Source organism: Symphalangus syndactylus, chromosome X (genome assembly GCF_028878055.3).
Source record: "Symphalangus syndactylus isolate Jambi chromosome X, NHGRI_mSymSyn1-v2.1_pri, whole genome shotgun sequence".
NCBI classification, from domain to species: Eukaryota; Metazoa; Chordata; class Mammalia; order Primates; family Hylobatidae; genus Symphalangus; species Symphalangus syndactylus.
In genome coordinates this window covers 71,799,139-71,821,080 of record NC_072447.2, presented here as the reverse complement: position 1 = coordinate 71,821,080, position 21,942 = coordinate 71,799,139, and the positions used below count along the sequence as shown (strand labels likewise).

Below are 21,942 nucleotides of genomic sequence, written 5' to 3'. Positions count from 1 at the left end.
GGGGGAAGTGCCACATACTTCTAAACCATCAGATGTCGTGAGAACTCACCCACTATCATGAGAACAGCATGGGAGAAATTCCCCCCATGATCCAATCATCTCCCACCAGGCCCCTCCCCTAACACATGAGGATTACCATTCCACGAGATTTGGATGGGGACACAGAGCCAAACCGTATCAGGGGCTTTGATTATATCTGTAAAATACCTTCATGGCAACACCTATATTAGTGAGGACTATGGTCTAGTCAAATGGGCACATCAATAAATTCATCACACTTTTCTTATAAACAGCTGTATAACATTCCATAATATTATGTAATAACCACAGTCATCTCTTGGTATGTATGGGATATTGGTTCCAGGACTCCCGTGGATATCAAAATCTATGGATGCTCAAATCCCTTATATAAAATGATATAGTATTTACATATAACCTATGTACATCCTCCATATACTTTCAATCATTTCTAGATTATTTATAATACCTAACACAATGTAAATGCTATGTAAATAATTGTTATACTGTATTGTTTAGGGAATAAAAACAAGGCAAAAATCCATAAGTGTTCAGTAAAGAAGCAACCAGCCGCTTTTTTCTGCATATTTTTGATCCACAGTTGATTGAATCCAGATGTGGAGCCCATGGTTACAGAGGGCTGACTGTTCTTTTTTTGCTAGACATTCATTTTATATTTAGCTTTATTTCCCACTACAGATATTGCTGTAATAAATATCCATGTACGTATCTCATTGTTACTTAGTGGTGCTTTTATTCCTGTAGGATACGTACCCTAAAGTGGAATGACTGAATGTTAGGATGTGAACAGTTTTAATACATACTTCCATATTAAATTCTGAAAGATTTGTAGAATCTATACTCCTAGCATAATTTTATGAGTACCTGCTTCCGCATACCCTCACCAGCACTGGATAGTATCTGTGTTTCAGTTTGCCATTTCTCAACTAGTAAATTGAAAAAAAAAGTGTTGGAACCTTTTTTTATTCATATGCTTAATGGCTATTTTCATTTCTTTTGTGAATTGCCTCATACCCTTTACTCATTCTTTTAAAATAAATTTGGAAGGACTCTATATTGTTGATGTGACACTTTGTCGGTCACGAATTTCACGTTTTCACCAGTCCTTTTTTTGTCTTTTGAGTTTGTTTATATTGCCTACTTCTACAAATATTTAAATTTTTACTTTGAAAAATATATCTATTATTCCTTTTTTGGCCCCTAGTTTCATCTTGCTTAAGATCTCTTGCCATCAAAACTATAAAATTTCCTAATTAAAAATATATTTTTGGTTTATTTTAGAACAGTAATCCATCTGGAATTTACATTTTTGTATGATGTGAGAAAGGGGATCTCATTTTTTTCTTCCAGGTGGATAGTCAGTTGCATCTGCATCATTTATTAAATAAATCATTTATTTTCCGCACAGTTTAAATGCCATTTTTCATATATAGTAACTCTGCATATATACTTAGATGTGTTTTTAAACTTTCTATTCTGTTCCACTCTTCTGTTTGTCATTTCTTGTATCAAGACTATGCTGTTTTAATTACAGTAGATTTTGAGAAAGTTTTAATGCCTGGTACAATGAATTCTTATTCACTCTTATCATTTTCTTAGCAGTTCTTAGATGTTTATTCTTTGATATGAATATCAAATTTATTTATTCTAGGTTTAAAAACACTGCTGTAGAAACTGGCATAAAAAGCCCATTTGGATTCTGATTGGCATTATATTAAATTTTTTAATATGTAACGGCTTGGCATTATTGTTAAGTTTTCACATTTAAGACAAGGCTCTGCTCTCCTTTCATCAAAATCTTGTCCTGTATGCTTCAGGAAAATGGTAGAGTTTTCTTTAGATTCTGTACATTTCTGCCTCTTTGTACATTACTTTTGATAATTTCTATTTTTCTGGGAAATTGTTCATTTCCTCTGGATTTTTAATTTAATGCTATATATCTACACATAATATTTTCTAATTATTATATCTTCCATAATTGTAGTTATCTCTCTTCTTTTGGGTTCATAATATTTCATATATTTTTATTTTCTCATTTTAATCTTTTAATCAGGCTTATCAGGGAGCATTGATCTTTTTATGTATATATAATCATTATACATATTTTTAAGGTACATGTGATATTTTGATACCTGTATACAATGTGTAATGATCAAATCAGGGTAATTGCGATATCCATCACCTCAAATGCTCATCTTTTCTTTGTGTTGGGAACATTCCAAATATTTTTTTTGGCTATTTTGAGATATACAATAAATTATTATTAACTCTAATTTCCATACTGTCCTATCACAAACTAAATCTTATTCCTTCTAACTGTGTTTTTGTACATATTAACCAGCCCCTCTCCACTGACCTGAGCCTTTCTTTCTGAGCCGCTGATAATCACCATTCTACTCTCTATCTTTATGAAATCCACTTTTCAGCTCCCACGTATGAGGGAAAATAATCTTATTTCACTTAATATCCTCCAGTTCCATCTATGTTTCTGCAGATGACAGGACTTCATTTTTTTATGGCTGAATAATATAACATCATGTATATATGCCACATTTCCTTTATACATTCATCCACTGATGGGCATTTAGGTTGATTTCATATTTTGGTTATTGTGAATAATGCTGTGATAAACATGAGAGCATAGATATTTCTTCGGTATATTGATATCCTTTCTTTTGGATACGTACGCAGCAGTGGCATTGCTGGATTATATAGTAGTTCTATTTTTAATTTTTTTAGGAACTTTTGTACTGTTTCCTATAATGGCCGTACTAATTTACATTTGGTCATTTCAAAGAACTTGTTTTTGGTTTGTTTATCCCTTCTGCAGTTTATTTCTGTTTCTTCTTAATTTTCACTTTTATTTCCTTCTTTTTCCTACTTTCTTTCAGGATTTAAAGAATATTTTAGATTCTTTCCCCTTTTTCATTGGTTGAATACTTACTTTATTTTGATTTTTACAAAATTAGAAAATCATTTTAGACTTCGGAGGGTATATGTATCGAGGAATTTGTCCATTTCTTCTAGATTTTCTAGTTTATTTGCGTAGAGGTGTTTAGAGTATTCTCTGATGGTAGTTTGTATTTCTGTGGGATCGGTGGTGATATCCCCTTTATCATTTTTTATTGCGTCTATTTGATTCTTCTCTCTTTTCTTCTTTATTAGTCTTGCTAGCGGTCTATCAATTTTGTTGACCTTTTCAAAAAGCCAGCTCCTGGATTCATTGATTTTTTGAAGGGTTTTTTGTGTCTTTATTTCCTTCCGTTCTGTTCTGATCTTAGTTATTTCTTGCCTTCTGCTAGGTTTTGAATGTGTTTGCTCTTGCTTCTCTAGTTCTTTTAATTGTGATGTTAGGGTGTCAATTTTAGATCTTTCCTGCTTTCTCTTTTGGGCATTTAGTGCTATAAATTTTCCTCTACCACACTGCTTTGAATGTGTCCCAGAGATTCTGGTATGTTCTGTCTTTGTTCTCACTGGTTTCAAAGAACGTCTTTATTTCTGCCTTCATTTCATTATGTACCCAGTAGTCATTCAGGAGCAGGTTGTTCAGTTACCACGTAGTTGAGCGGTTTTGAGTGAGTTTGTTAATCCTGAGTTCTAGTTTGATTGCGCTGTGGTCTGAGAGGCAGTTTGTTATAATTTGTGTTCTTTTACATTTGCTGAGGAGTGCTTTTCTATGTGGCCAATTTTGGAATAAGTGCCTTGTGGTGCTGAGAAGAATGTATATTCTGTTGATTTGGGGTGGAGAGTTCTATAGTTGTCTATTAGGTCCACTTGGTGCAGAGCTGAGTTCAATTCCTGTGTATCCTCATTAACTTTCTGTCTCGTTGATCTGTCTAATGTTGACAGTGGGGTGTGAAAGTCTCCCATTATTATTGTGTAGGAGTCTAAGTCACATTGTAGGTCTCTAAGGACTTGCTTTATGAATCTGGGTACTCCTGTATTGGGTGCATATATATTTAGGATAGTTAGCTCTTCTTGTTGAATTGATCCCTTTACCATTATGTAATGGCCTTCTTTGTCTCTTTTGATCTTTGTCGGTTTAAAGTCTGTTTTATCAGAGACTAGGATTGCAACCCCTGCCTTTTTTTGTTTTCCATTTGCTTGGTAGATCTTCCTCCATCCCTTTAATTTTGTGCCTATGTGTGTCTCTGCATGTGAGATGGGTCTCCTGAATACAGCACACTGACGGGTCTTGAATCTTTATCCAATGTGCCAGTCTGTCTCTTTTAATTGGAGCATTTAGTCCATTTACATTTAAGGTTAATATTGTTATGTGTGAATTTGATCCTGTCATTATGATGTTAGCTGGTTATTTTGCTCGTTAGTTGATGCAGTTTCTTCCTAGCCTCTATGGTCCTTACAATTTGGCGTGTTTTTGCAGTGGCTGGTACCGGTTGTTCCTTTCCATGTTTAGTGCTTCCTTCAGGAGCTCTTTTAGGGCAGGCCTGGTGGTGACAAAATCTCTCAGCATTTGCTTGTCTGTAAAGTATTTTATTTCTCCTTCACTTATGAAGCTTAGTTTGGCTGGATATGAAATTCTGGGTTGAAAATTCTTTTCTTTAAGAATGTTGAATATTGACCCACACTCTCTTCTGGCTTGTAGAGTTTCTGCCGAGAGATCAGCTGTTAGTCTGATGGGCTTCCCTTTGTGGGTAACCCGACCTTTCTCTCTGGCTGCCCTTAACATTTGTTCCTTCATTTCAACTTTGGTGAATCTGACAACTATGTGTCTTGGAGTTGCTCTTTTGGAGGAGTATCTTTGTGGTGTTCTCTGTATTTCCTGAATTTGAATGTTGGCCTGCCTTCCTAGATTGGGGAAGTTCTCCTGGATAATATCCTGCAGAGTGTTTTCCAAATTGGTTCCATTCTCCCCGTCACTTTCAGGTACACCAATCAGACATAGATTTGGTCTTTTCAAATAGTCCCATATTTCTTGGAGGCTTTGTTCGTTTACAGGCTCTGAAATTGAAGCAATAATTAATAGCTTACCAACCAAAAAGAGTCCAGGACCAGACAGATTCACAGCCAAATTCTACCAGAGGTACAAGGAGGAGCTGGTACCATTCCTTCTGAAACTATTCCAATCCATAGAAAAAGAGGGAATCTTCTCTAACACATTTTATGAGGCCAGCATCATCCTGATACCAAAGCCTGGCAGAGACACAACAAAAAAAAGAGAATTTTAGACCAATATCCCTGATGAACATTGATGCAAAAATGCTCAATAAAATACTGGCAAACCAAATCCAGCAGCACATCAAAAATCTTATCCACCATGATCAAGTGGGCTTCATCCCTGGGATGCAAGGCTGGTTCCACATATATGCAAATCAATAAACGGAATCCAGCATATAAACAGAACCAATGACAAAAACCATATGATTGTCTCAATAGATGCAGAAAAGGCCTTTGACAAAATTCAACAACCCTTCATGCTAAAAACTCTCAATAAATTAGGTATTGATGGGACATATCTCAAAATAATAAGAGCTATCTATGACAAACCCACAGCCAATATCATACTGAATGGGCAAAAACTGGAAGCATTCCCTTTGAAAACTGGCACAAGACAGGGATGCCCTCTCTCACCACTCCTATTCAACATAGTCTTGGAACTTCTGGCCAGGGCAATCAGGCAGGAGAAGGAAATAAAGGGTATTCAATTAGGAAAAGAGGAAGTCAAATTGTTCCTGTTTGCAGATGATATGATTGTATATCTAGAAAACCCCATCATGTCCTCCCAAAATCTCCTTAAGCTGATAGGCAACTTCAACAAAGTCTCAGGATACAAAATCAATGTGCAAAAATCACAAGCATTCTTATACACCAATAACAGACAAACAGAGAGCCAAATCATGAGTAAACTCCCATTCACAATTGCTTCAAAGAGAATAAAATACCTAGGAATCCAACCTACAAGGGACATGAAGGACCTCTTCAAGGACAACTACAAACCACTGCTCAATGAAATAAAAGAGGATACAAACAAATGGAAGAACATTGCATGCTCATGGGTAGGAAGAATCAATATCGTGAAAATGGCCATAATGCCCAAGGTAATTTATAGATTCAATGCTATCCCCATCAAGCTACCAACGACTTTCTTCACTGAATTGGAAAAAAACTGCTTTAAAGTTCATATGGAACCAAAAAGGAGTCCGCATTGCCAAGTCAATCCTAAGCCAAAAGAACAAAGCTGGAGGCATCACACTACCTGATTTCAAACTATACTACAAGGCTACAGTAACCAAAATAGCATGGTACTGGTACCAAAACAGAGATATAAACCAACGGAACAGAACAGAGCCCTCAGAAATAATGCTGCATATCTACAACCATCTGATCTTTGACAAAGCTGACAAAAACAAGAAATGGGGAGAGGATTCCCTATTTAATATATGGTGCTGGGAAAACTGGCTAGCCACATGTAGAAAGCTGAAACTGGATCCCTTCCTTATACCTTATACAAAAATTAATTCAAGATGGATTAAAGACTTACATGTTAGACCTAAAACCATAAAAGCCCCAGAAGAAAACCTAGGCAATACCATTCGGGACATACGCATGTGCAAGGACTTCATGTCTAAAACACTAAAAGCAATGGCAACAAAAGCCAAAATTGACAAATGAGATCTAATGAAACTAAAGAGCTTCTGCACAGCAAAAGAAACTACCATCAGGGTGAACAGGCAACCTACAGAATGGGAGAAAATTTTTGCAATCTATTCATCTGAGAAAGGGCTAATATCCAGAATCTACAATGAACTCCAACAAATTTACAAGAAAAAAACAACCCCATCAAAAAGTGGGCGAAGGATATGAACAGACACTTCTCAAAAGAAGACATTTATGCAGCCAAAAGACACATGAAAAAATGCTCATCATCACTGGCCATCAGGGAAATGCAAATCAAAACCACAATGAGATACCATCTCACACCAGTTAGAATGGCCATCATTAAAAAGTCAGGAAACAACAGGTGCTGGAGAGGATGTGGAGAAATAGGAACACTTTTACACTGTTGGTGGGACTGTAAACTAGTTCATCCATTGTGGAAGTCAGTGTGGCGATTCCTCAGGGATCTAGAACTAGAAATACCATTTGACCCAGCCATCCCATTACTGAGTATATACCCAAAGGATTAAAAATCATGCTGCTATAAAGACACATGCACACGTATGTTTATTGCGGCACTATTCACAATAGCAAAGACTTGGAACCAAGCCAAATGTCCAACAATGATAGACTGGATTAAGAAAATGTGGCACATATACACCATAGAATACTATGCAGCCATAAAAAATGATGAGTTCATGTCCTTTGTAGGGACATGGATGAAGTTGGAAACCATCATTCTCTTTTTGCTTTTTTTTTTTTTTTTTTTTGAGACGGAGTCTCGCTGTGTCACCCAGGCTGGAGTGCAGTGGCACGATATCGGCTCACTGCAAGCTCCTCCTCCCGGGTTCACGCCATTCTCCTGCCTCAGCCTCTCTGAGTAGCTGGGACTACAGGCGCCCGCCACCACGCCCGGCTAATTTTTTTGTATTTTTAGTAGAGACGGGGTTTCAGCGTGGTCTCGATCTCCTGACCTCGTGATCTGCCCGCCTCAGCCTCCCAAAGTGCTGCGATTACAAGCATGAGTCACTGCACCCGGCCAATGTTAAATGACGAGTTAATGGGTGCAGCACACCAACATGGCACATGTATACATATGTAACTAACCTGCACATTGTACACATGTACCCTAAAACTTAAAGTATATTTTAAAAAAAGTGAAAAAAAATCATTTTAGAGTATATTTTCCTTTGAATAAAGTCTCAACTATATCTCATAGGTTTTTATATAAAATTTCCTTTTTATTGATTTTTAGATATTTTATAACTTCAGTTATGGTTTCCTTTTGATCCAGGGTTTATTCAGAAGACTATTACACTGGGTGCAGTGGCTCATGCCTGTAATCCTAGCACTTTGGGAGGCTGAGGTGGGAGGATCGCTTGAGCCCAGGAGTTCAAGACCAGCCTGGTAAACACAGGGAGACCCCGTGTCTACAAAAAATAAAAATTAAAAAAAAAAAACATCAGCCAGGTGTGGTGGCATGAGCCTGTGGCCCCAGATATTCAGGAGGCTGAGGTCGGAGGATTGCTTAAGCCTGAGAGATCAAGGCTACAGTGAGCCTTGATCATGATCATGCCACTACACTCCAGCCTGGGTGACAAAGCAAAACCTTGCCTCAAAAAAAAAAATAGAAGGCTATTCCTTCCAATATTTCAGATTAGGATTCTAGTAATATTATGATGTCTATTTTTTGTTAAGTAAGCTGTCCTTTCTGTTGTGAAGCTTGTCAGATTTTTTTTTTTATCCTGAAGTTTGGGAATTATACTAGTCAATATGTAGATGTGCATCTATGTATGCTCATCCTGCCTGGGACTTAGCAAGACCTTTTATTCTTTCCACAGTAAGTATATCCTTTTTTTCCCCTTAGCCAAGTGTTTTGTTACTTATTTGTTACTATTTTCCATTTGATTTTTTCCTCCTTCTGAAGCTTTTATAATCTATATATATATTTTCTGTTTGAATTATATCTTTTGCCTCATTATATCCTTTTCTTTATAATTTTGCTTTTGGTTACAAAATATTTTTTCCCTATGTCATGCTTTATTTAACCATTCTCCGTTAACAGACTCTTAGCCCATATTCATAATTCTTTTTTTGGCTCTCTATTCTGTGATGTGCATTTTGTAGCTAAGTTTTTGTTCAAGTTTGTGACAAATTTCCTTAGTGAAATTCCTAGAAAGAAATTACTGGGTTAAAGGGAATGACTTTTTTTTTTTTTGTATTTCAAGATTTTTGATATGTCTTACCAAATCTTTCTTACAGAAAAGTTTACTCATTTATACACTCAAGAAGGGTGTGTGTTTCTCATTTAAAAAATCATATATTTTTCTTTTTTAGGCTTTGAAATTTCTGAAAACCAGAAGAGGCAGGCTGCAATGACTGTGAGAAAAGTCCCTAAGCAAAAAGGTAAAGCTGCCCCACTCAGTCTCTGTGAAAGACTGTGGAATCATAAGCTATATGCTTACACATTCTTAGGCCCATTTCTGTGCTGAGGTTTACTTGGGGGTGGTGGAGGAGTATCCAGGTCCCTAGGTGTCCTTGATGACAGGTAGCAAATGGTTTTAAATGCTTAAGGCTAAGGAGTGAATAGTATAGGGTAATTGGTATCCAAAGATAGCTCATTGAGTATAGCAAAAAATAGAACCTCTGTTCCTCTTTTTTTTTTTTTTACTTAAAAATAAGGGAAACTTTACTAACAATTTGGAGATCAGTGGAAAATAGTATATATATATATATATATATATACACTTTATTTAATAAGTATAGTTTGGGCGTGGTGGCTCATGCCTGTAATCCCAGCACTTTGGGAGGCCGAGGCAGGTGGATCACAAGGTCAGGAGATTGAGACCAGCCTGGCCAACTTGGTGAAACTCCGCCTCTACTAAAAATACAAAAATCAGCTGAGCAAGGTGGCACGCGCCTGTAGTCCCAGATACTGGGGAGATTGAGGCAGGAGAATCACTTGAACCTGGGAGGCGGAGGTTGCAATGAGCCGAGCTTGTGCCACTGCACTCCAGTCTGGCGACAGAGTGAGACTCCATCTCAAAAAAAAAAAAAAAAAAAAAAGGATAAAGATATTGCTCAGCTTTCTGTCACCAGTCTGGAGGCATGTGCCAAATCAGGAGCCCCAAATCACAATGAAGAACCTCAAACTGAGCCAAGACAAAAGATTCAGATATTCTCTCTCTTTCTCTTAACCACAAGCCAAAGTACTTAAGAAAAAATACCTTGCAAATCAATTTAAATCTGAAGTTAAGCTTTAGTTTCTCTTTTCTCATGAACCAGAACAAAACTATCATGCTCAGCCAAACAAAGGGAAGGAACTACCTTCTGCTTATTAGAATACCTATTCAGTGTCAGTCACTTTATATAAGTTATTTCATTTCATCTTTATGGTAATCTTGAGAAGCTGGACACTATTAACTCTATTTCTCAGATGAGGTAGCTGAGGGTCTTTGAGTGAAGTAACTCTGAAATTAATTTGGCTTGACTCAGAGTCCGCTGCTTTCTCCTCTCCATCTCAGGGTCCTGATGAAGCCCCACGCTTGGAAGGAAGAGTTTGGTTTTCTGTCTTGCCCCAGTTACTGACAGCTGCTTCTGTTACTGATAGCCATCCATGTTCACTGTCCCCAGGTGTGGGCAATCTTAATGAGACCTTACTTTCCCCAGGCCTTTCCTTCTGCTTTCTCAGTGGGCTTTGTGGTTCTGAATGAGTCACCATCCAAAATGATCAGATTCAAGTCTCCTGAAATTTCCGGCAGCCATGTAAAGCACTATTTTTTTTTCCACTGAAGCTCCTTTTGATTGAGGCTGAATGCCTGTGAACATCTGATTTCCAGTTAAGCAGTGCACCTAGCTCCGCTGACTAGACATGCCTCCCCTTCAACTGCTTATTACTTCTTGCTCTTGGGAGGCCCTTATTGTCTCTTTTCCTCATCATGGGAATGTGATTCCCCTTATATAGGGAATAAGGCCAGGCTTAATTAGCCACCAAAAAGTTGGGAGTTAATTTAAGGTGGGGAATTAACTCCTAACGTTTTGATTGCTATAATAACATGTGAGAGATGGTGTTAGAAAGCAATCTGGAGTTAATGTCAGTAAAGGATATGACCTGTATTAACAGAACCCTGTAAGATTTGCTGCAGTTCCTCAGACAGAAAGGTCAGCAGAAAAGAGCCCAGCCAACTGAAGTTTTCAGGCTGCAAAAGGGATACTGTCCTAACAGCTTGCCATTGTCTCCTGGACGCTCTCAACTCCTGAACTTTCTCACTCTGATTTCCTCTACTTCCCCCACTGTATTCTTCAGCGTTCTCTAGAGGGACAGAACTGATAGGATATATATATATATATATATATATATATAGGAGTTTATTAAGGAGTATTAACTCACGCGATCGCAAGGTCCCACAATAGGCCATCTGCAAGCTGAGGAGCAAGGAAGCCAGTCTGAGTCTCAAAGCTGAAGAATTTGGAGTCTGATGTTTGAGGGCAGGAAGCATCCAGCACGGAAGAAAGGTGTAGGCTGGGAGGCTAAGCCAGTCTAGTGTTTCCAGGTTCTTCTGCCTGCTTTTTATTCTGGCCATGCTGGCAGCTGTTTAAATGGTGCCCATCCAGATTGAACATGGGTCTGCCTCTCCCAGTCCACTGACTCAAATGTTAATCTCTGGCAACACCCTCACAGACACACCCAGCAACAATACTTTGCGTCCTTCAATCCAGTCAAGTTGACACTATTAACCATCACATCCACCATACTGACCTTTATGGTACTCCTTTATCCAAGCCCAGGTTCCTCAAGCATATCTGAGACTGAATTGTCTTTTCACTGAGAACACTTCAAACAAAGGAATCTCTATAAAGCAACCAGGAGTTGGTTTACTAGAAGATAGCCCTGCTAACTCATGCCAAGCATTTTGGTCAAGGTCCTTCCCCACCCTATGTATCTCCAGGCCATTCCTTTTAGGGCCTTTCTTGTCTCCCAGTGTCTAAATACTGGTTCACTTGAACAGTTTTCTTTCCTTAACAGCAATTCTAAAGTCTTCAAAGAAATTCATTTAGTTTCTGTCTTTCTTTGTTTTTTTTTTTTTTTTTTTTCCTGAGATGGAGTTTCGCTCTCATCATGCAGACTGGAGTGCAATGGTGTGATCTTGGCTCACTGCAACCTCTGCCTCCTGGTTTCAAGCGATTCTCCTGCCTCACCCTCCAGAGTAGCTGGGATTACAGGCACCTGCCACCACACCCGACTAATTTTTGTATTTTTAGTAGAGACGGCATTTCACCATGTTGGCCAGGCTGGTCTTGAACTCCTGACCTCAGGTGATCCCCCCCCTCGTCCTCCCAAGGTTCTGGGATTACAGATGTGAGCCACTGCACCCAGCTTCATTTAGTTTCAAACCTCCCGGGATTACTACAAATCTCCTCCTTTGTTTCTATTTTTGGTCTTCAAGACTCTCCTAGTCCAGGGCTGTAGTAACTGATATATTTTGAGACTCAAGAGTGCCATACATGTGGAAGTGGTTCTCAAATGTAGGAATTCAGTAGTTACAATATGTACATGGGAAGAGCAAGAAGGGATTATTTAAGATAACCATGAAAGCTGGCTTCCTTGAGCTTTTCAATGACCCATCGCAGGAAGTGAGGGGCATTGTTAAGAGGTCTCCAATGCAGATGTCATTAGATAGGTAACTACTCTAGTGTCCCTTTCCAACCCCATCTGTAACACTGGGACATTATCAACTCAGTCTACTGCTCTGGGAGAGGGGGAACCTGGCTGAAATAACAGTACCAGATCTAGCTCCAAGAAAGGCCTTTTCACTTGACCTTTGTCTTTCACGCTGCTTTCATTTTAAGTATTGATATATAACTTCTTGAAAGTTATATGCTAATTCCTGGTACATAAACCCAATTAACTAGATCAATATAGAGCTCCCCATGGCCATGAGCACAGACTCCATCTCCAGAGGCCTTGGGGCCAGCCCAACATCAAATGAGTGCCCTAGAATAGCTAAAATGATCTCGAAAAAGAGTAAAATGTGAGTAATCAATCTACCCAGTTTCAACCCTCATTATATAGTTACAGTAACCAAGACAATGTAATTTTGGCAGAAGGGTGGACATATTAGATCAATGCCACAGAACCCAGAAATAAATGTACACAAATATGCCCAATTGATTTTTAAATTTATTTTGTATTGATATGTAATAATTATACATCTTTACTGAGTACATGCGATATTTTGATATGCATACAATGTGTAATGATCAAATTAGGGTAATTAGGATATCTATCACCTTAAACATGTATCATTTTTTTGTGTTGGGAACATTTCAAATCTTCTGTTTTATGTATTTTGAAATATGCAATAAATTATTGTTAACTACTGTTACCCTGCTGTGCTACTGAACACTAGAACTTATTCCATCTATCAAACTGTATTTTTGAATCCATTAACCAACCTCTCTTCATTTCCCTAACACCATCCTTCCAAGCCTCTAGTAACCATCACTGTACTCTACCTCCATGGAATCCACTTTTTGAGCTCCTACAGTTGAGTGAGATCATTTGATATTTGTCTTTCTGTGCCTGGCTTATTTCACTTAACATTATGAGCCCCAGTTCCATCCATGTTGCTGAAAATGACAGGATTTCATTCTTTTTGTGGCTGAATAATATTCCACTGTGTATGTATACTACATTCTCTTCATCCATTCATCTATTGACAGATACTTTGGTTGATTCCATATCTTGGTTATTGTGAATAGTGCTGTGATAAACATAGGAGTGCAAATATCTCTTCAACGTACTGATTTCCTTTATTTTAGATATGTACCCAGAAGAGATTGTGGTTATAAAAGTGTAACAACAGGGATCCTTGTGATGATGGAAATGTTCTATATCTTGACTGTATCCAGTTATAATGTCAATATCCTGGCTGTGATACTGTACTGTTTTACTATTGTTTTGCAAGATGTTACCATTGGGAAAACTGGGTAAAGAGTACACAGGATCTCTATTATTTCTTAAAACTGCATGTGAATCTGTAATGATTTCAAATAAATGCTTTTTTTTAAAAAAAATCAAATTAGTACTCACAAAACTTCCTCTCTAATATCTGTGTATTGTCTGTTGGCATTCAATACCCTCATACTTCTGACACTTACCACCTTGCAAAACTAGCTCTTAGAAAAGAATCTGACCTTTCTCACTGAAGTGCCAGTGGCTGATGATGGCTTAAATGATACTGCTTCCAGGGTAAAGGAACCTAGTCATCAAGCAAAGGCAAACAAAGTAACTGTAATGTTGGAATTTCAGACCCTGAGTAGCAGATGAAGAAGGTATTTAGGAGCAGCAGAGAAGCCTTCCTGGCATGTCTGAATTATATGCTGTATGTCTCGTCCTATTCCCTGAATGTAGATCAGGATTAAACTTTCACTTTAGGCCTCCAGGTTCCTGGAATCCTTCATTAATGTGGATTTTGCTTTGATGGTTGCAAACCTACCTACAAATGTTGAGAAGGTTTTTAATATTAGTGTCATTTAAGCTATTCCATTTGAAAGACACACATATATTCCGTCTTCCTTGCTCCCCATGAATTATACCTTCTGGTAGTAAGTTTACTTTCTCCTTCACCTACTAATGTCAATTCTCTTTTAAGTGCAGGTTCATCACTCTCAACCCAGGACAGAACACTAAATCACTTGCACCTTATGCATTTAGAAAATTTCTCCCAGAAACCTGTCCTGAAGTCAATAGTTCTTAACCAGGCTCTTTTAAAACTTCCAGGGGGGACTTGGAGAAGGATAAATAGAGTTTGTTGGGTTCTTTGCAGGACCAAGCCCTGCATAAGGGATTCTGGTGTCTTGGAAAGAACTCTGAACTGAGAAGTCAAAGAATGTAGGTTCTAACCCTTGCTTTGTCACTAACTTACCATGTGACCTTGAGTATGACATTTCTTTTCAGACATCAGTGTTCTCACCTGTAAAATAGATTATAGCAATACCCCAAATTTCTTTGATACCTGACTAGATGTGGAAGTGTGTAGGGTTGCAATAGTAGCCATGGTATTCTAAAATCTGTTTGAAAGAGGAATTCTCCCCTTGGATGATTTGTAAAACCAGTTCACACTCTCTAAACCAGTCTGCCTTGAGTTGTCTGCCCAGAGTGGTCACTGGGTAATTTGAGAAGCCCTTTGTTACATAACTGATACCCTTTCCCTTTGATCTCTCATCTACTCTAGGTGTCAACTCTGCCCGCTCAGTTCCTCCTTCCTACCCACCACCGCAGGACCCGTTAAACCACGGCCAGTACCTGGTCCCCGACGGCATCGCTCAGTCGCAGGTCTTTGAGTTCACCGAACCCAAGCGCAGCCAGTCACCATTCTGGCAAAACTTCAGCAGGTTAACCCCCTTCAAAAAATGATACCTACAGGGAGGCAGATAATTTTAAAATAAAGTAAATAAAATTATATTTATAGATGGACCTTTTTTCGGAGAAGCACTGTTCAAATTTATACACACACACACAGAGAGACCCTTGCGTACACATACACACACACACACACACACACAGAGAGAGAGAGAGATAAGGAACAAAAATGTTTTCTGTTGTTTTGGGGAAGTGAAATCTGTGGTTGGTAGGAGGAGGTACCAATGACTTCCAAACATGTGATCCCGTCTTAAAAGTTTTCCATTTTTACCCTGTTCCCCCTTCCCTTTGCTTTCAGAAGTTGACATTTCTATTCATTCCTTTTCTTGTTAAGATAATCTCTTTACTCCCCTGTGAGTGATTCACTGCCTTGTCATTATTACCATAGATGTGTTTGTATTGTTTTTTTTTCTGATGATACTGATGTTGATAAATTTTTAATTTTATTTGATGTGGTAGAGTTGGGAGGTTTCAGGGTTTTTTTCCCTCTTTTACTTTCCATTGAGGAAGAGAATGAGCTCCTTTCTCCTCTCCTTCAGCCAATCATTTTCAAATGTTCCTTCAGCCCTGCAGTTGCCCCAAATAACCTTTTCTCGGCATCCTCTGTCCTCAGTCATGCCAGTCTGGACATGCTCTGTTGTGCCCTGTGACAAAACTGCTCAGTATTCCTATTGCTTTTACTGTGTTTTAGGTACTGTGAAGGGATCAAAAAACCAAACAGAAGCAAGGGAGTATCAGACTATGATGATGCTGGAGTGGACTTCTGTTCAGGGAACATTTTGCATTCGGGCTGTTTCTTCTATCACTGGGGTTTCCCATGTTGCAGCACTGCTGGGTCATTGCAATTTTGCATCTAGGGGTTAGTTTGATCCAGTTATTCTCTTTTTTCAAGTCACTTTTGTTATAGGTCTCCCCCTAGGCCTGTCTCTCCCTTAGCCCAAAAGATCTGAACTGGAAGCAGAGGTTGAGATTCTGCCTCCCAGGAGAGGGATTTACCAGCCCCCTAGTACCAGATAGGTTTAGGACAGGGATCCCTACAGCAATCACTTCAGTGTCCTGGTTGTCCCTGCTCCCATTTACAGATGTTTGGGCAGCGTTGATAGAAGTATGGAGGGGTTCAAGACAGAGCCCACCTGACCAAGATCATCAGCTACCTTCAAATTATTGACCTGGACAGGGTCTAAGGCTGATAGTAACCTTTTACAAGAAAGAACAGGGATGGGAATGGAAAGAGATAGCCTTGATCCACAGTATTGTACCTGCATTTTCTACCACCCTAAAATTGTGTGAGACTTCTCCCATTGTTAACAGATTGCATGGACAATCTTCCCTGGCTTCTTTCTTTCCCTCTCTCTTTCTTCTTTCTCCTGCCATCCTAGCACAGGAGGATTTTTGGTATTGATACAGTTAAAGCTGTTCTGGCACTCAAAGGAGGCCCTGTTTCCAACATCCTCTCATTCCAGGACATTTGGGGCAAGTGAGTTAGGGGCCCAGGGGCAATTTTCCCTCTGAATAAGGGGTCTGAGGCAGGGATGCTACCCTCAGGCTTGCTTTTGGCCAGCTTTTTGCTTGGGAAAATCTAACTTCTTTCACAAGGAGGCAGGCTTCCTTTGGATGTTGGAGTACCTGTTTTTCCTCCACACATAGCCCTTTTCATGGATAGACCTTGAACAACAAAAAGGGTATAAGGGAATAAGGATGAACTCTGCTGTGAAGAGCAAGCCACTGTAGTGAGGAATGTGGAGACTGGGAGTCTGTCCTAAACCCCATGGGAGAAGACTTCATCATGAAAGGACTTCAGCTTACCAAGCAGCAGCCATAGCTGTGTGGAGGCTTCAGCATAGCTAGCAGGTTTACTGCTCTATGCCTCCTGATCCAGACCAGGCATTGCCCAGCCTGGGAATCTTTTCTTTGTGGGAATCAAATTACAAGCTATTTAAGTTTCTATTCCATCACAACCAAGTCAGACTTGTATTATAAGTCAAGGATGAGCCTGATCTGGGGAGAGGGCCGGGGCTCGGGACTGGCCACCACTGTTCAGCACATGACCTAACTACGTAAGCCTCCTTGGCAAGGGACCTGGTGCCCAGCACCCAGGCTAAAATATCCTGTCTGGCAGAGTGTTTTTGGTAGCTATGCAGGCCTCCTTCAGTGTACCTCTTTTTCCTACTTCTCACTCCTCCTCACTAGGCTTGGCCTTGCCATGCTTCTTCGAGGGTTGGCAGCACACCGGGAGGGGATACTTGGACAAGTTTCTGGGCCTACATTTCTTGACTAGGCCCTCTCATTTCCTCCCTCCTTGGGGCTTCTGCCCAGGGCTCCAGGATCAGAGATATTACTTCTCAACCCTCACTTCTCCTCTACTGAACCCACTGGCATCACCAGATGCCAGTAATTTGTGAACAACAAGAAATCATCTCCCCATTGGTTGGAGTATTCCCTCAGCCTGTAGCAACAAAGCAGACCAGTGGCCAACAGCCCCAAGGGGAGCCCAGTTAAATACCTGGCTTCAGTATCCTAACCTGTTGGGTCCTGACAGCAATGGTAACCCCAATAATTTTGTAATGCTCTAATTTCCGCATAGCCCCAAGCTCCCTTTTCCTCAACTCAACGAGGCCAGGATTTGCTCTCCAAAAGGCTTTGCTAGTGTGTTCTATGGGACCTGCTATGGGGAGTCCTCAGACAGACATCTAATTATTCTCTTTTTTTTCTCCCCCTCTCTCTATGTGTATATTTCTAATGGATCTATAAGAACAGCAACAAGAGAGTTCTAACAATTCTAGTGTGAAGCCAAATAGTGATCTTTTAGTGCTTTGGGGATGGGGTGGGCTGGGGTGGATGGATGGGCAACAGTGACTTTGATTACCCTTGCTGCTCTGCATTTGCCAGTTTATTCTTTTGTTTCTTTTATCTGACTGTTTGACTCTGTCAAACAAGTGTCAAAGTTGTGTGTTAAAAAAATGTTTAACAAAAAAAAATGTTGTAATGACACAAAGCCTTATGAAAATATTTATGGAGTTCAATAAAAGAAGTAAAAAGACACCTCCTGGCATAGCTCTCATTCCTGTGTGTGTGTGTGTGTGTGTGTGTATGTGTGTGTGTGTGTGTGTGTATGTGTATGTGTGTGTGTGTGTGTGTTTTGCCAATTGTGAAATAAAGGGAATTTGCCTGGTGTGGGGCAGCTTACCCCAACCCAGCCTTGACCTGCCAACCCTGCTGTTCTATTCCCAGGCATCCTATGTGCCACCTATGGCCTTGCATGTGTTTTCTGGAAGAGTGGACCGCAAGGACTACGTTTGATCCTGTAGCCTGGGGCAGTCAAATGTCTTTATGGATGGGACTGTCCTTCATGTCACCCAGCCCTTTGACAAGACATAAAGGTCCATTTCTGACCTTGCTCTTTTTCCTTATAGCAGCAAGTCCAGTACTAGCCCTGGGCCCTCATGGAAGCTTAAAGGCTGCCTTTTGAACCCATCCAGAGACTATATCACTTAGGAATTTGCAACTCTCAATTCCTTCCTAAAGCCTTTGGTCCTGTCTCTTCAGAGGTAGTTATCTTCCTTATCTATTCCTCAGAGTGGGTTGAGTGACCTTACTATTTCTTCCATCATGGTGTCAACCTGGATGTAGATGTTCCTTGCTGTCAGTAGGCCCCTATGTGGTATCTGATGCTCCCTGTGGGAAACCCAATAGAGGTTCCTTTCTGGCATTGCCTTACCTGCCTTTCTTCAGAGCAACTAAACACTCCAATAAAATGCTTATTTACTAAAAGGATCCAGATAATTATTCCAATCTGTAGAGTTGGAAGGGGGAGCAGATGTTGGGCCTCTGGATTAGAATATGAGCCCTGTCTGTCTTGGCCTTCAGGATCCTCCCACCACCACCCCCAGGATTTGATTTGAAGAAAGTGATAATTAAAATCTCCTCTCCTTTACTAACTTTTCCCCTTTCTCCATTTCTTGGCTCTCCTTATTTAACCCCTTCCTCTGCTATCACCATCATTTCCCTTTTCCCTAGAGTCTGCCATCTCTCCCCACCAAAATCAGCAGGACTTAGCTCTCAGCAGTCGCTTCTGCATCTTGCCAATTCCTAGCTTCCCCAACTTCCGGAAATAAATCTAAATTACCTCCTGCAGAGAGCAAGAGGGCAGCATCTGGTCTCAGTCTTCCCTGACTACTTTCCAAGGGCACTAGAAGTGGGGAGACAAATGGTGGGGGTCTTACACTCTAAGATAAACTTGGTTCTCTCTTATGGTACCTAAAAGGAAACACTTCTTATCACCATAAGAATCATTTCAGAACGCCCCCTGTGATGGTTAATACTGAGTGTCAACTTGATTAGATTGAATGATACAAAGTATTGATCCTGGTGTGTCTGTGTCAGTGTTGCCAAAAGAAATTAACATTTGAGTCAGTGGACTAGGAAAGACAGACCCACCCTTAATCTGGGTGGGCACAATCTAATAAGCTGCCAGCATGGCTAGAATATAAGCAGGCAGAAAAATGTGAAAAGAGAGGCTGGCCTAGCCTCCCAGGCTACATCTTTCTCTCACGCTGTATGCTTCCTGCCCTCTAACATCAGACTCCAAATTCTTCAGTTTTGGGACTCGGACTGGCTCTCCTTACTCCTCAGCTTGCAGACAGCCTATTGTGGGACCTTGTGATCATGTAAGTTAATCTTTAATAAATTCCCCTTTACATATATATGTGTGCGTGTATGTGTGTGTGTGTGTATGTGTGTGAATATATATACACATCCTACTAGTTCTGTCCCTCTAGAGAACCATGACTAATACAAATTTTGGTAACGAGAGTGGTTCTAGAGGAACACAATATTAAGGATAGAGTTCTTTCGTTGGTTTTGGGGTTTCTGGAGTTGACTGCTTAATATGATTAGGCCAAAAATGCTAAGGACTGTACTTCTAATAGTATGGAGAACACTGATAGTCCTTGATGTGAACTGTTTAGAGAGTAATGCAAAATAAATGCATTTGATACTCCTGATTCACCGCTCATGAGAAGCAAGGAGTGGACAAAGTGATGAAAGAAAATGATGAACTCAATGGATTCTGTCTTCCAGCTTCAGAAGCAAATACTGAGCCTCCAATCTGCTAATACTGCCCTGAGTGAGAGTCTTATCTACTCTAGAGAAAGAGTTGAAATAGGGGAAAAACAGACACAAGCTCTTATCATGCAAGTGGCTGACCTGCAATGAAAGGTGCATGCACAGCCTCGCCAGGTGTCTGCTGTTAAAGTGAGGACATTGATTGGAAAAGAATGGGACCCTGGAACTTGGAATGGAGACATTTGGGAGGATGCTGATGAACCTGAGGACACTGAGTTTGTAAACTCTGATGAACCTTTTTGCCAGAAGGAACAGCTTCCCCATCCCCAGTAATGCAAGATCCCCTCCTTGACCCATGCTGCCATCAGCCTTTCCACCTTTGTCTGAGGAAATAAACCCTGCATTGCCTAAGGCCACAGTGATGGCCTCCCCTGAGGCAGTTGACAGGACAGATAATGTTGATTTTCCTCAGGAGCAACCCACAACATCCCTGTTTGCTTCTAGACCTATAACTAGAGTAAAGTCCCGGCGGGCCTCTAGAGGTGAGATTGAGAGTGTGACCCATGAGGAGGCGGACTACACTCCAAAAGAACTGCTTGAGTTCTCTAATTTATATAAGCAAATCTGGAGAACAGGTATGGGAATGGATATTAAGAGTATGGGATAATGGTGGAAGGAACATAGAGTTGGATCAGGCTGAATTTACTGATTTGGCCCATTAAATAGGGACTCTGCTTTTAATGTTGCAGCTCGAGGAGTTAAAAAAAAAAGATTCTAATAGTTTATTTGCTTGGTTAGCTGAAATATGGATTAAAAGGTGGCCCACGGTGAGCAAGCTGGAAATGTCTGATCTCCCTTGGTTTAATGTAGAGGAAGGGATCCAAAGGCTTAGGGAGACTGGGGTGGTGGACTGGATTAGTCACTTTAGACCCACTCATCCCAGCTGGGATGGTCCAGAAGATGTACCCTTGACCAAGTCTTGCAAAATAGATTTGTGAGGGCAGCACTTGCATCTTTGAAGAGCCCTATAATTGCTCTTCTCTGTATGTCAGATTTAACAGTCAGAACCATGGTCACTGAACTACAAAAGTTAAATACAATGGGAATGATTGGATCCCGAGGTGGCAGATGCCGAGTGTTGGCACTCAATCATCAATGAATGGCAAGGTGGGCATAGCTACCATAATGGACAGCAGAGACAAAAGCAGCAATCAGAATAGTCTGACTCATGTAGAGTTCTGGCATTGGCTAATTAATCACGGCATTCCTAGAAGTGAAATTGGTAGGAAGCCTACTGCATTCTTTAATTTGTATAAGGAGAAAGCTTCTAGGTAGAATGGACCAAAGACGAATTTGAATTATAAAAACAGAGAATCATGACAACCTCAGTCATTTTCCATACTTGACCCAGTTTACAGACCCAAAACCCTTGGAATGAAGGTAAGGCCGGGTGCCCTTGAGGAAGGACCCCACTACATTACTGACAACTTATGCAGTGAATTTTCCTCTCATCCTTCCCCAAGGAGACCTCTGACCTTTTACCAGGGTAACTGTATATTGGGGAAAGGGAAATTATCAGACATTTCAGGGACTACTGGACGCTGGTTCTGAGCTGACATTGATTCCAGGAGATCTGAAACATCATTGTGGTTCTCCAGTTAAAGTAGGGGCTTATGGAGGTCAGGTGATTAATGGAGTTTTAGTTCAGGTCTGACTTACAGTGAGTCTAGTGGGTCCCTAGACTTATCCTTTGTTCATTTCCCCAGTGCCCGAATGCAAAATTGGCATAGACATAC

General features: G+C 40.2%; 1 protein-coding gene across 17 annotated transcripts in view; it reads left to right on the top strand.

The window, feature by feature from the left end:
- The window catches only part of ARHGEF9 (Cdc42 guanine nucleotide exchange factor 9), a 152,574-nt gene extending 134,450 nt beyond the window's left edge, over positions 1-18,124 (top strand). For 16 of the 17 annotated variants that reach the window (XM_055267074.2, XM_055267081.1, XM_063635292.1 and 13 more), the window contains 2 exons: positions 8,995-9,063; positions 14,895-18,124. In XM_055267074.2, coding sequence (XP_055123049.1) covers positions 8,995-9,063; positions 14,895-15,076 — 251 coding nt within the window. In that variant the 3' untranslated portion in view covers positions 15,077-18,124. The remainder of the gene's footprint in view (positions 1-8,994; positions 9,064-14,894) is intronic. The other variant, XM_055267073.2, reaches the window with a different exon arrangement.
- The last annotated feature ends 3,818 nt before the right edge of the window (positions 18,125-21,942 follow it).